The 14992-nt window shown below is 42.4% G+C and overlaps 1 protein-coding gene across 6 annotated transcripts in view; it reads right to left on the bottom strand.

Annotated features, from left to right (window-relative positions):
* GRB10 (growth factor receptor bound protein 10) overlaps positions 1 to 14992 on the bottom strand; it is a 573160-nt gene that overhangs the window by 400850 nt on the left and 157318 nt on the right. For 5 of the 6 annotated variants that reach the window (XR_011199846.1, XM_069216800.1, XM_069216783.1 and 2 more), the window contains one exon: positions 12241 to 12369. The exons of the other annotated variant lie outside the window; for it this stretch is intronic. Coding sequence is in view for 4 of the 5 variants with exons in the window: in XM_069216800.1 (XP_069072901.1) it covers positions 12241 to 12369 (129 nt within the window). In the remaining variant the exon portion in view is untranslated. The remainder of the gene's footprint in view (positions 1 to 12240; positions 12370 to 14992) is intronic. 6 annotated transcript variants of the gene reach the window in all.

Raw genomic sequence — 14992 nt, 5'->3', positions numbered from 1 at the left:
TCAACATAATTTTGGCATTTTACTGGGACATAACCCATTTTCACTATTTTTTTGTGGGCTTTCAGCCTCCTTCCAGTTAGGGACACAAATGGGTGTGAAACCAATGCTGGATCCAAGAAAGCTAAACATTTCTGAAAAGTAGACAATTCTGTATTCAGCAACAGGGAATTTGTGTATATCCTACAAAGTTTTCCTACAGAAAATAACAGCTGAAATAAAAAAATATATATATTGAAATTGCATTTTTGGTCCTGGGCTCAGCAGCCATATAGGGAAACCTACGAAACCCAAAGATTTCTGAAAACTAGACACCTGAGGGAATCCAGGGAGGTGTGACTTGCGTGGATCCCCAATGTTTTCTTACCCAGAATCCTCAAATTTAGCAAAAAAAAAAAAAAAAACACGTTTTTCCCCACATTTTCTGTGTGGGATCACTGCACCGGGACAAACTTCCTACCACCCAACGTTCCCCTCAGTGTCCCGGTAAAAGTGATACCTCACTTGTGTAGGTTGGCCAAATGCCCATGACAGGAAGAGCCAAAAACATGTTGAAACTATGGGGGAACCAAAGCAGGTCCAAAATGGCATTTTGGGGGTGGGGAGGGGTGGGTAATGGGTGAAGGCTGTCAAGTGGGGACATTTTTTTTTTATCGGTATAGATGACAATGCTGGGTGGTACGAATTTTGTGGACTCCTGCAGAATCCGGAAGGTTCCATCACAAAAATGTGGAAAATGTGTGATTTCAGCAAAGTTAAAGGTATGCAGGGCATCGTGGGTAAGAAAATGGTGCAGGTGCATGTGAAACACACCACCCTGGAATCACCCAGATGTTTAGTTTTCAGATGTGTCTAGGTCTTGTGGATTTTTCTACATGGCAGCGTCCCAAAGTCCAAAAAGAGCAGCCCTTACCATTCCAAGTGGGATGATTGAGAGTTAGCCAAGCTCTCATGGCCCAAATGTAAAACCAAAACCCAAAATAATCAAATGTCCTCTTGCTTGCCATGGGATAAGATGTTTAAGTGTAAGGGGGGGGGGAGGGAGAGCGAGCTGAAAGACTGTTACCCCCTTCAGTTGGGGTGGGAGCATAACCATGTCCATAATGGTTGGTAGCCACCACCACACTATTTATTTTTGATGAATTCCCTGGCATCTAGTGGGCTCTCTGCACCCCCGGGAGTGGATCAGGGATAATTTCCCCATCTGCCCACTGGCGGGCAGAACAACTTATGTCCCCATTTATTTAGGGTGGGGGTATGGCTAAACCCCCCCACCCTCTTTTTGGAAATAAAATAATTTAAAAAATAATAATTCTCTGGTAGACTTTCAGCCCACATCCACCCCCCCCACCCACCCTGGGGGCAGATGGGACTTCCAAAAATAGGCCGATCTGCCCCCAGAGGCATATGGCCAACAGTAATGTGCCCCCATGGGGAGCAACCCTTTCCCAGGGGGCTTCCCCCCTCCCCCAAACAAAACACATACATACACACACACTAATCGCTGGTGCCTAAGTGGTTTCTGCCTCCCCCCCACCCCCCCCTAATAGAAATAGGCCAATCTGCCCCCAAGGTGAGGAGAAATGGCCTAAAATAGATTCCCCCCTCACCCCCAGGGGAGCGACCCTTGCCTAAGGGGTCTCTCCCCTTGCATGAAATTGGCACCACAGAGGGACGTAACAGGTGAGTCAAAGGCACCCGAGAGATAAAAAGGATTTTTCCTTCCAGCATCTCTAGAACTACCCACTCCATTTTGTTTCCTGTATGTTTCACAGTCAGGAAATGACTTCTCATCTTGGTTGTACTCTTCTGAGCCCCAACAGTGTTCACCTACGTGTACTTCGATTTTCTGGCTCGTCATCCCTGTATAGCTTAAATAACAGACATGTTAATAGGTATATCACGTGTTGAATTACAATTAGTATGTTTCCTCAAAGTCCATCTCCGGTTTTTTGTCCAACTGTATCATTTTGGTGGCTTGATTTTGGCCAGTTCAGATTTCCTGATGTAAGGATTTTCCAGTGCTCATTTATTTTCTTTACATAGTTTGAAGCTCTACAATATATGTTGACACATGTAAATGTTCTCTTCAGCTGTGTTCAAGACTCTAAAAGACTGACACTTATTGATAGCCTTCACTGGATATTCTCTTACCTTCAACTTCAGTGAGCGATCCTTCACCTGAGTTTTGCCTGCTACTGGAATTACAGTGAATGCTTAAGAACGGACTGCAAGGAAAGTTCTCTCAGGGGCCACAGATGAAAACTATCAAATAGTAACAAGCAGTTTTTTTGCTGTTTGTAGAAGGTCTTTGTCTTCAAAGTCTTATCTTCTACAAAAGAAATGACATCCAACAAATCCAGTCATGTTGTGCATGTAAACTTCAGATGTTGATTGAGGGGGTCTTCAACCACCCTACAAATTCTGACACAGTAGCTGTGGAACCTCTCCAGATAATCAAGATGTCATATGAATAGTTTCCAAAGTTGGATCCTCTGGTTATATGGCTTGGATGCACTTAGTACATGGATATCTTCAAATGAGCTAACTTATAACCCTGCCAGACTCGGCCAGAATGCACTGCCCATAGATGTTCTGTTGGTCTGAAAGTATAATTGTTGTTCAAATTTGAAAAAGTCTGAAGTCTGTGCAGTCCTGCAACATTCCAACACAAAGTGTTGACATGCCATGACTCTTTGAAAAGAATATCTTTGATAGTATGTTGTGTTGTGGAAGACTAGTATATAAACTTTCAATAACAAGTCCAACTAACCGATCACAACTCCAGTCAAAATGTTGGTCTTTCAAGTACACCAATAGGTCTTTTGTGTATTTGTGACAGGAGGGAGTGTGTTGAACTAACAGATACAGGAGAAAAAAAAGTCTACAAACTGAGATAAAGGTTCTAAAATTGATTCAATACCGGAGACTGTGTGGTGACCTGGTGGTGGTCTCCTATTTTTGTGCATCTTAGAGAGAAAGTAAAAATAGGGAGTCAGAGGTTTTTTTTGTCAGCAAGTACTCTGCTTCCTTCTTTGATATCCAGTAATTGGTCTCTGCTTCTTCGACCAAATTAACAATCATTTCCCAGTCTTGGTGGCAGATATTCCGTCAAAGGTCTTTAAAATCTGGTGTTAGATAGTAAATGTATACACTAGTCAAAATAATCAGATTTCTTCAACACAATCTCACCACACTTGTCAGCCGGTTTTATGACAAGATCCTGGCTGTTAAAATCCTTGAATGCTTGCCATTCCTCATTGTCCTATTATGAAGTGGTTGGAAGCGAGACTTCAATAGTTTCTAGATCTCTGAATACTGCTTGCTCAAATGCAAGTATCTCCACTGGTGTTGAAGTGGTAGGGGACAAAAAATGGATTCTCATTAAATTGGTATCCCCCTCCTTTTGAGCCATATTTCCATTCTTTAAAAAGGCTTTCAGTTTGATCTTGCAACAAAATGTAACTTTCTGTATGTAGTTTGAATTTATGTAAGGAAAAAGGGGTGACAAAACCAAGACCTTAATTGAAGACTTCCTGTTGTTCCTTTGCCAAAGTGGTATCTGTCAAGTTGAATACCAGTGACTGGTCTTGCTCATTCTTGGCACTTGGCCCTTCGTCATGCTCCTTGTTTGCTTATTTTATCTTGGGCTGTCATTCCACTCCATCTCTTTTCTTCTTCCATGTTGTGGGTTCAAACCACAACCTAAATAACTGGGCCTGAATGGTGAGGGGAGGAACGTTGGTTGAGGTGCTGCTGTGTAGGGATTCATCCATCCACCAAAGTTTGGTGGGAAAGTTTGAAAGACTGGTGCTGGAGGTCCTTCAGAGAATGGACCTTGCCATGTTAAGGGCCAGTGCCATCCTCTCCCTCGGCTCAGATTCAAATTTTCGTCCCCATTCTTCCATTCCACTGAATCTGTAGAGCCCCCAATGAATCAAGTCTCTTTCGCCTGGCCTTGGTCTTGAGGCGTAGTGTAGTCCTCCTTTGTATACAGATATACTTTCGAGAGACTTTTTTGAAATCCTTACTCATTTTTTATATTTTTGACTAAGTTAGAAAGTCCTTTAGTTCAGTCATCTCTTTATTGCGCTCTCTGAGCCGTTTCTTGTATACTGTGACACGTACTATGGCTTTTAATTACAATTCACTGATCTGGATCTTAAGAGTCAGAGATTCTGATAACCTGGACACTGTTTTTATGATCTAAACAAGCCAATCTTGTGTGCATCTCCATGAGATTGTCACCTAATCTTTCCTAAACAAGAGATCTTCCAGAAAGATCCAAGGAGCGTTATGAACCTAGAGACCTCTTGGAGTAGCATTTCCCATGAGATATTCCTTCATCATTATGCCTTGGATAGCTGTCTTAATCTGTTCTCTCTTCAGTGAGGGATTCCCAGTCATTTGTTTCGGCCAAAGTCTTAGCAATGTCAGTGTCGCTCAGAATTGATGGACAGCTAATACAGAGACTCTTTTCGTCGGCACACGTACATCCTTGATTATCTGCCATGTCTGGTATCTTGTAAATCTGCAATGCAGTGTTCTTCTTGGGACAATTATCTATGTATGTCTATTAACAAAAAATAAAATACAGTATATGTAGCTGTAGACGTCAAGGGCGAATCCAAACAGATACCAACACTTCTCACAAGACTGCTTTAAAAAAAAAAGAAAAAGCTGTGTGCGCATCAAGCTCATTTAGCTTGTGCCACTCATTAGTAACACTCCCATGGCTGCACATCCATAAATCAAAAGGGGCAGAAAGAAGTTGTGTTCGAGGTTCACTTAGCTTCCTATATATAGTCACCAATAATCAAAGGCGTGAACCCTCATACTGCTATTGTCCCGGCCCTCAGATATTGCTTAGCAGACCCTCAACCACGTGTTCTACCCTCCACGGTGTATGTCATCACTGCGGGGTGATTTCATGGGTAGCATCATCAAGTGGTCTTGATTCACTTGTGTGTCCCATTCTCCAAGTGAACGAAGACTACTGCCCAGAGGGCTGGTGGCTCAGTGAGAACAAAAGGTGAAAGATTTGGTTTAAAATGACCTATCCCCCAAATTGAAGAAGATGGTTGGGAGACCTTTGGACACAGAACGTTGGGCTGCTGACCTAGGCTGTGACCTCTCGGATGCTGAGCGGGTGGAGACTGCACGCTTATCCGCAGCTGCTGTCCCGCAATGCCCACCTAAAATATATCCAGTATAACTACACACACAGGATATACTTTCCATCATTTATGTCATGCCAGTGTGCCAATAGACACCGGTAAATCACATCAGTAGCCCTGCTGACTGCATTCTTTGAAGCATTAGTACTGTGCCTCTCCTGGCTACATTCTGTTTCGGTCTCTCAACTTCCCCCTGAATTATTCTAATCTCGATACTATTCCAAAGATTAAAAGGTAAGCATCTTTTATTCCACCCGCAGCTCTGGAATGCAAGTACCCTGTCATGAAATTATATTCCTATTTAAATTTAACAACTCTCCTACTTAATAAGCTCCCAAACACTCAATGATTTATAGGCAAATGTCATTAAATCAGTGAATATCCAAATTTTTAAACATATGGCCTAGCCTATGTTTTCTGCAAATCAACTACGTTTGCATCTCCCCCACTCCTCATTGTCAAACTTCCAAACGTTCCCCCAAAAATGTTTTTTTAAAATGATGCAGCAGGATACATTCTATACCCAATTCCCTACTCTGCGCATCTTCAAGTGTATCAAGTGACCCCCGGCTTCGCACAGACTACAAGGTATTTTGCCCATCTCAGCCCTCACAAGGGCGCATGTTTGAGCACTGCTTATTAGTGGCAGCTCCATGAAAATCTGAGGCGCCTATGATGTCAGGATATGAAATATTCAATGCCATTCTTGCAGGGACAACTGTTCTCATAATTGTACTTAACCAAGGTCCCCTGGATATCAAGGGTGTACCTGGTCTTTGTTTAATGGGACAGGATACGGCTCTTTATGATGCTCTGTTCTGTCAGATCATCTCATACCTTTTTTTCCACTGGTATGCAGATCCAGCAAAACGCACTTTGCAGATGCTGGACAGCATAGGCAAACTGCATTGGCAAAGCCAGTTGTTGCAAAAGGCGAGACCTATTGGCTTTGCCAATGCTTATTTTTTGGCCTCTCTTTAGTACTCGAGGGGGAAACCCCATGACAGTGCTGTCACTTCTGTGGGGCCTTTACTTCCTTTTCCTGTAGGACTCGTATGGTTTAAAAAAAAAAAAGTTTACTACTATGGGATCATTTTATTAGCGTTTGAGACTAGTGGTTATACAAGATCTCCGCATTTTTTATTAAAATGTCTGTTTTTTTTAAATGTCTTCTCAATCCCTGCATTAAAGGTGGTGTAAGGCAAAACCATCACGTGCAAGTGTAATTTAGTCAAGAAAGGCTTTAAGTGTGGTCCTGGAAAAAGGCATTCATTCAGGACTTCTGGAGCCCATAAGCATCTCAATGCACACTACTGCAAAAAGGGCAACAAGATGAAGCGGGACCAACTACGACTTCTGCGGTCCTTCAGAGTCTCCTAGATGAAGATACTGTTCCTGGAAAATGTCTGCTTGCGCAACAGAGGGACCTCAAACGTTCCTGCTTTAGGATGGGACTGATGTGCATTGACTTTGTTCACCCACAGACATCTTGCCAGAGTCTTGCAGCTCATTACTAGAAGGTGCTGATAATCAAGCCATGCGCAAATATTGTTTTTCCACCCCAGCTGTGATGCCTTATTTTCTTTTTAGTTAATTTCCACACAAAAAATTGCAGGAAAATATAAAAATTGATGGGAAAAGAAATAAGAGGTTCATGTTAGAACACCCTTGATCGTTTCCAAAATATTTTTACACCAAAAAAAAAAAATATTACATTGGTTGTCATGCCAGACTCCACCATGAGATGCCCACTCCCACTTGCTGAACTTTATTTTTTCAATAACGCAGTACTCCTGTGGTACTAGAGGATACTGTGGTAACACACAGGGGTGTTCTGTGTCTCACAGTAGTACTGCCACACCGCCAGCAAAATTGGCTATTTGTCTAATTGTAATTATGCTCCGCCAAAACAACCCACTACATACCCTCTCATGCAACCTTTTTTTCTTGAAACTCAGACTCCGGGACAGAGTATCCGCATCCTGCAACTGAAGCCTCAACATTGTACCATGTCCAGCCAGCCAGTCCCATGGAACTGAAATGGCCAACGGGAGAAAAAAATAATAATTCACAAGTGACTTCAGAGTCGAGCGCGCAAAGCGCTCTGTCCCTGTTGTGGACTTTTAACCACGCCCATGTCGCCTTCATCAGTTTGGTTGGTTCGTGGGCCTGTCTTTTAAAATTCGCTGGATTCCATTTGTGAAAGGCATGCATATGTCATGCGTTTTCTGGTGTTTAGCCCTCCTCGAGTGCACAGGGTGACTACTGAAGAAATACGAGTCCATGTTTTCTGTATAATTTCTGGACTACTTTTTATTTCATAGGCAGTGCAATCTCGCTGGGCTGTAGTTGTGCGCTTTGCATGACATCAACACTATTACATGGATAATTGGGCTTTTGCCAGTTACATGGATACTTAAATTTGTCAGTTACATGGATGATTGCACTTTGCCGATATGCTTCACTGCAAGCAAACTTTTGTTTCCTTTGTGTCTGCTTTGTGCTCACGGCGGCCGGCGGCTCGCTTATGTGAAACTGTTTTCTTGCCACATAAACTGAAAAGTAAAAGTCCAGTTAGCAGTTTACAACACCAATGGCTCTAACTCGAGCAAATGGGAGACCCATTGTATTGCAAATGCTTGTTTATTTTGATATCACAAGACTCCTGCAGAATCAAACTTTCAGATAAACCCAACTTTTTCTGAGGGTTAACTCCTTTATGACCAACCCAAGACCCTCTTTGAATGCCAATTTTTTAAAAAAACTGATTTACACCAAATCACGAAAAGCATGCTTTGAGCAAAATTTTAACTTTTTGCAAATTTGGTGTAATTAAATTCAACTTTTTTTCTATACGAGAAAGCCAAGTTTCCCAAAAGAATTAACATGTGAAATCGCACTCTGGGGACCCCTCCAAAATCCCCCCCCACCCTTCCCCCCCACAAAACCTCCACCCACCCCTGTAACACCTCCCCCCAGCTCTTGCATAACAGATCGGTGCAAAACTTTCCATTAAGGAGCCAAAGTGAATGAACTAGTTTTAAAGGTTTCGTGTGGATGCCACCAAAGTGTTTAAAGAAAGAAAAATGCCCTTCCGAATGAAACTGGCCTAATCATAAGCATACCGTGGCGACTGCCACTGTGTAATATAGATAAAATAAATATATCAAATCACCATTAGTTTTGCCTGGTAAAGAACCACCATGCAATAGGAGCTGCAGTGGACAACATGTTGTATTACATGCATGGTAAAAGCATGTGCTTTAACTACTGACGATGCTCACGTGAGCACATTAAGTAATTCGTTTTCCGCAACATTGGACAATGGAGCTAGTGGACACATTGAGGAGCGATCGCATGCAAACTGGAGCAATGGAAGAGGTGCTGTTGCAGGGTCCGTGATTACATTTTAAAATCAGATAGCTGCACCCCAATCTGAACGCCTACACGACATCCTAGCAGATTAAATAAATGGGGCTTTGATATTATGGAGTAGTAGTGTATACAAATTCCTGAGTGAATAAGTAATTGCAGATAGCATTTATTAACCTAGACTGTGGAATTCAATGCCCGACTTACCTGTACTAATCATGCTTTACTTGGACTGAGTATAGTCAAACTTTCCTTATATCACCCTTTTCTTTCATTAACCAGGTCACCACTTGGAAGGTATGTGGACTGAGGGGATATTCAGTGGCAATGCCGAATGTTATTGGAGGCATCACTATGGACTGTTGGCTATGTGGGCCCTCCGACAATGGCTTTAGTGTTCTGCATAGACCTAAACGGGGTATTAGCATCCAAAGTGTACTTTCTTGCCCCATTACCTCAAGTCCATAGCCAATCACGCCTATTAAAGTGCACCTCATAACAGGACAGGTATGAGGACTAAAGTTAGGGGAGAAGTTTGGTTTTAACTTTCACACCCCTCCTCATGCACATAGCTCTTCGGCTCCTGTCCAGTCAGACAAATGAGCTGAGAGAAAGAGCGTTTGGAAAAGCTATTAGCAGGCTGAGAGGCCTGTGTAGTCCAGACCCACTAAACCATGTAAGCGTTAGTTAGCCCTCCTTCCTACCGTTCAGAGCCAGATGACTGGAACTGGCACCGCCTTTTGGAAAAAAAAGTGGTTGGTGGTAATCCGTGACACGCAGGTGGGAAGGAAGAAGATTCAGTTGGAAGACCGGTGGCCAATACCGTTGGGGTGCATGCAAGTGCAAACGTCATTTACGACATGGGCCACATAGCCCCAATGTACATATGCATTCATTTTAGCCTGGCAAAGCGGCGGTATTTACTAGGTGATCAAGAGCACATTACCATTTCATGGCATTCGTATCAATTATGTTTTTGCATTTCGCCTACTGCTCCTGTTCAGTGCTTTCCTAAGGTGGGCCTAAAGCATATCCTGAGGATTAAGCACAAAGGGTCTTTTAGTGATTCATGTATTATACAAGCCTGACCAAGAAATCCATGGAGGGAGCTGTACGCTTCCAGTGATATGGCACAAGTCCTGTGAACCCCTTTTTAAATGCCTCCCAGTGCAATTTTTACGTTCACGGCTGTAAAACCTATTCCACTAAAGCTATATACGGTAGTAGATACAGTGATAAGTTACATATCTAAAGAACAAAGGTTAAGCCAACCATACATTTTTTAGTAACTCCGTTCTTGACAAGTCTAACTAAAGCCTGGTTGCACTGCAAGCAGGCTGAAACTGACGCCACATACAAAAATGGAGAATTTAAATGATATGTTCTGGCCATTGCATTTTAGTCACTTGCTGGGTGATGTCATGTTCAATGAGCTGTTACCATATGATGTTTCAAGAGATCCCCTGAAAGTTTACTAATTTATACATACATCTGAGTAGAGGAAGAAAGGATCTCTCACCGGCTAGGCCTGGATTTGCCGGCTATGTATTGTCCGGGAGAGGTATTGTCTGATGTGCCCCAATGAATGTTTGTACAATATGTATTGTATTGTATTGAAATGTGTGGCTGGGATCAACGCAATGGCAAGAGGATCCATATTAGTGCTGTACAGGATGCTTTGTCTAAGGTCCACTACTGGATGCATACACAACTTTCTAGAAAGGGTATCATTATTAACTGCCCAAAATAATCTGGTTATTTCTCTGTCCGCAGGGTAACCATTACAGAGTCCCTGTAATTCAAGGAGTGGAATGTTCTGAATTACAAACATTTGAACGAAAACATGTGGGGATCTGATACTGCGATGCCCTACCATTTGTTTCCTCCGGGAATTCACATAGGAACAACTTCTAATCCTGAGGGGGCCTATCAACATCAGTGGGAGCGCCTGTAATGAGCCAGTTAGAGTTTCAGACTGTAAGCAACCCCTTACTCACTTGCTTGGTTTCTGGATGGAGCGCGGGAATATCATCTATTTCTCTCACATGTTGTTAAAGATTCTATTAAATGGGTCTTATTGGCTTACTTTAAAATTAGCAAGTTCTGTGGACTCCGATTACACCTATGAATGGTTGCCAAAAGATGGTTATGACCTACCCAAGAGTTCTGTATTCAACAGGACTGGCATCGCTATATAAAAATGTGCAGTTTCAAATTAGTATTGTCAGCAGCCAGCATGACGAGTACTGTCATGGTGATCTAAGATTTCTGGATTAGTATGCCGGTCACGCAGATGTGGAAAGTCTTAGACTGAGTCACAATGAATTCTTCAAGGTTTTTCTTTAGCACGTATCCGCTTATCCAGTTTGGATGATGACAAAAAACATTGTTGCTCAAACCACTGATGGATCAAGAAAGAAAGTTCTTTTTAAAGCACTACTTCTGGAAATAGCAAAGCGCTCTAGGAACGAAGAAAAAGTATCTCAATGAAGACTGAAAGCATACTCCGATGAAGAAAAACCAACAGTTCGCCAAAAACTGTGGATGGCAGGTGGTTCAATAAATGCATCAAAGAATTCTCATGTGTCGTTGAATCGGACTACAATGGAATAACCCACCATCCCATGCTGAAGGGGCAGTTTTCTGGCTCCCACTACTCCTCAAACTCCTGCAGCCAATCCACACTGAATGAATAAGCCCAGATCTCAGGTGGCCTATGAAGTAACCCAAAGCACGGCAGGCCAATGAAGGCGACAGATGGCAGTGCCTCTGGAAAGCTGTGTGGGGAAACAGGAGGGCTGATTGGAAATAGGATGCAAAGGTAGGGTTAACAATGGAGAGCTGGAATTAATGGCACATTAATCAGCAATCCCAAAGTCTGCTTAATTGCCAATGTGCTCAGTACATTTACACAGCTCTGACAGCCACTTGCCCAGTATATCACTTGCTAGGACTAAGGAGAGTGAAAATAAGGGCACTCAAATGGGGACCTCACAGGTAAAAGGAATATCTTGAGCTATTTAAGCAATCTGCATTTGAGCAGGAAGGAAAAGAGTAATAATTCAAAAAGAAAGTAGAACGATGCGCTAAGGTCTAACACAATCGTTAGTGTTAAACAAAGTGTAGGTTTCCATTAGCTACACTGCACACTACTATCTAGCATGCCAGACTACTAGTTACCACGAAGAACAGAAAAGTTTGATTCAACAAAAAACAGATTTCCACTTTTAAACTGACTGCAACAAAAACACACTTTTCCAAAGATAAGAGAATGCAGCAACTTGGGATCTTTAGGGTAGAGCCAAGTTTGCCTGGGACTGAACCTGCTTAAAAGCTGCAAAAGTATAAGGCAATCACACTAACAAAACATTTGGAAAACCTGTATCATGTACAGGCCAATACAATTTCGACGTTTTCCGAACCCCAATTTTGAAAAAGAAACTGGAATAAAGAAGGGAAGGCCCTAGGTACACAAAGAAAACAAAGTAGAAAACGTGCAAGGAAAGTGAGGTGAGGAGCATGACACCCCAGTGGAAGGTGAAGGGACAAGGACCAAAGCCATCTGCTTCCAAAGCAGTGTCAAAATAAAATCCAGAAGTTGATCTATGGGTGGCACCCTCCTCTAACCAACGTGACGTGAATGAATGTGGGATAAATCAGGTTCAGTGATGGGGAGGTGAAAACACTAAATTACCTTTTCAGCAATGCACACTATGCCACCGGGAGTACTACCAGTTGCAGCTGAAGGCGTTGCTGAGGCGGTCAAGTCAATGGTTGAAGCTCCGGTAGTCCGCTCTTCCTTAGGGACATCCTTTTCAGAGTCCTACATGCAAAAAAAGCCATTTAAATTCACAGCTGCTCACGAAATGTGAGCCAAACTCCTCAACCCAATAATTCGTTACTGGTCACAGCTTGGCCAGAAAAAAAACTGGGAGTTACAAAATAAAACATCTTTGGGTGGAGAACTCAATGGTGGAGAACTAAATTTGAGCTGCCAATGACAGAGGTCAACGAGGATTATTATTGTTTCTCATAATCAAATGCAGTATCAATTTGTCATTTACCAAAGAAAATTTAAGAGATATAGGCAGGTCTGGACATCGGTTTTTAGAATGGATCAGCTAGGACCTCGGAAATACACAGGTTTTCCAATACTGGTTGCTGCACGGGCTAAAGACACCATTTAGCTATGAAGGCAAGACAGGAAAGAATCCGGTTTCGGTTAAAGCAAATCTGAGATAATATAAACAAGATTAATATCCGTTGTAAACTTTAGTCGCTGACCAACACTGAATTGGGTTTTAAGTTAGTGACCCTAGTTAAGTTGGGTGAATAGAGAATATTTTCACAGTTTGAGCTTGATAAAGAAGATGAGACTTGGCACCTCGGTCTTCATTAAAATACAATAGGTCAGCATATTTAACCACTCTTCTAATAGCAGAAGAACAAGCGTAGAAAGATTCCACCACCGCCCCCCCCCCCCCCCCACACCCCAAAAAAGTGAAATAGAAATCGGAGCAGTCAAGTGACCACAATGTTCAGCTCATAAAATGTTACTGGGAAGATCAACCACAATTACTGAACCATTAAAATGCACTAAGACATGCTAATCAATAGCGTATTCTGGAGACAGTGCTGAGCCGCTCTAACCAAAACAGATGGAAAACAATTCTAGCAATAATAAAGTACTTACAGGCAGGCAATTTGAAGTATACATTTATTCCAAATCACTCGTGCATTATGATATTAGGAGGTCTCCGTGCCTCAGGGTGGAGGATTAAGAACTCCAGATGGTGGGCCATAATAAAAGACAGAAGGCAAAACTTTGGATAGTTTCCTTCAAGACAACTTTTCTAACCATACATTTTTTATTATTATTGCAATACAATTACACCAATACAGCAATTGCATAGCATTACGTCATTTAGTAAGGTCAGTCTTTCAAAAGCGATATTTCACTGAACTCCGTTACAATACAATTTGCAGTTATTAAAGTCAGCCATAAAATAGGTAGCACTCCTTATAAGTGTTGCCACCAGGTGCCCCAGACGTTGCTGTTTTTCGGCCATCCACTGCCTTACAAGTTCTAGAGCTTTTGCACAGTAGTCCATGTCCCAACCATTCACAGAAAGGAAAAGCTTCGTTTCATCTCCAGTGGTGTACAATGTCGTGCTCAACCACCAAGGTGCTTATGCAAACAGTGTGCACAACTGTCTACGCCCCTCAACCTCTAAAATTGCCACACTGGGTTCTGGCACTACATGCCTTCCTGTTGCCCATTCCAATATGCTGTGTATTTGTGTCCAGTAGCTAAAGATGGAGAAATCCCAAACTGTGTGCATATATGAGCCTACTATTGTTTTGGATAGTAGACAGGGAGGGTCGTGGCTCCTTCATTTGCTTAAGTCCCTCTGGTTTGTAGTGTACCCTATGAAATAATTTAACTTGTACGAGTCATAGATGGGGCGATATTGCTAAGGAACACAAGGCCATTTTGGCCTCCATCTATTCCCCTTCTTCTAGGTGATCTATGTCTAGCTCCCAGAACTGGTTGAGTACATTCAGTATCAATGCCCTGTAAACACTTGATATTCCTTAAACACCCCCCTCGCCTAATCCCCCTAGGGTCCGCTTTGGCTCTGGAAGATTGTGTTACGAGTCTGCTGCCAGGCTCTTTATGCATATCTTCAGAGTGCCACAACTGTAGGTAACAAAAGAATTGGGACCTGGAAGGTGAATTCTAATGTTAACTATTTAAAGGCATTTTTTTGGCTGCCCTCTTAGATATCCCTAAGTTATGATATTCCATGATTCCAAACATAAAGCAATTCAAACAGGTCACGTGTTCCAGCAATATTCCATGCCAAAGCAGTGCTTTGCAGGTGAGTAAGAGGATTCTAGTAACTATGGTTAGTGTGTATGGGCGCTGTATAGTATGTCAACAAATCATGTTCTTGTAAAGGCCTAATTTCCAATCTATTATTTGAACCATTTCTATTGCCAAACACTCCGCCACTAATGGTAATCAACAGGGCTGCCCAATAACATAACTGCACATCCACTGTTCCGAGACTTCCATGATAGGGTGGTTACACACAATTGTTTTTGAATGAGACTTGTGAAACAGCCAGTCAACTGACAGTTTGTCAACAAGCATTGTAGTCCAGTAGAGGCAGAGGAATTTCAAATTGGTGGTTTTGCTGTATGAAGGAGTTGGAGAAAGGAGATCATTTTGAACTCCTCTAAGGGATAATGATAGGTCACTCCATGCTTCGATGTCTTGTCTTAATAGGTGGAATAGCGGGGCAGTAGGGCAGATCCCAGCTTACCTGTGCATCTCGAGAGAGCATCAAACTCAGATTCTTAAAGTGGCCTATTGCCCAGCACAATCTCGAGATATGCAGTCTCAGGCTGCACACCTGGAATTAGAAATATGTGCGTTTTTC

This window comes from Pleurodeles waltl, chromosome 2_1 (genome assembly GCF_031143425.1).
Source record: "Pleurodeles waltl isolate 20211129_DDA chromosome 2_1, aPleWal1.hap1.20221129, whole genome shotgun sequence".
Classification (NCBI taxonomy): Eukaryota; Metazoa; Chordata; class Amphibia; order Caudata; family Salamandridae; genus Pleurodeles; species Pleurodeles waltl.
The sequence above is the reverse complement of the archived record's forward strand: the minus strand, read 5'-3'. Positions and strand labels throughout refer to the sequence as shown.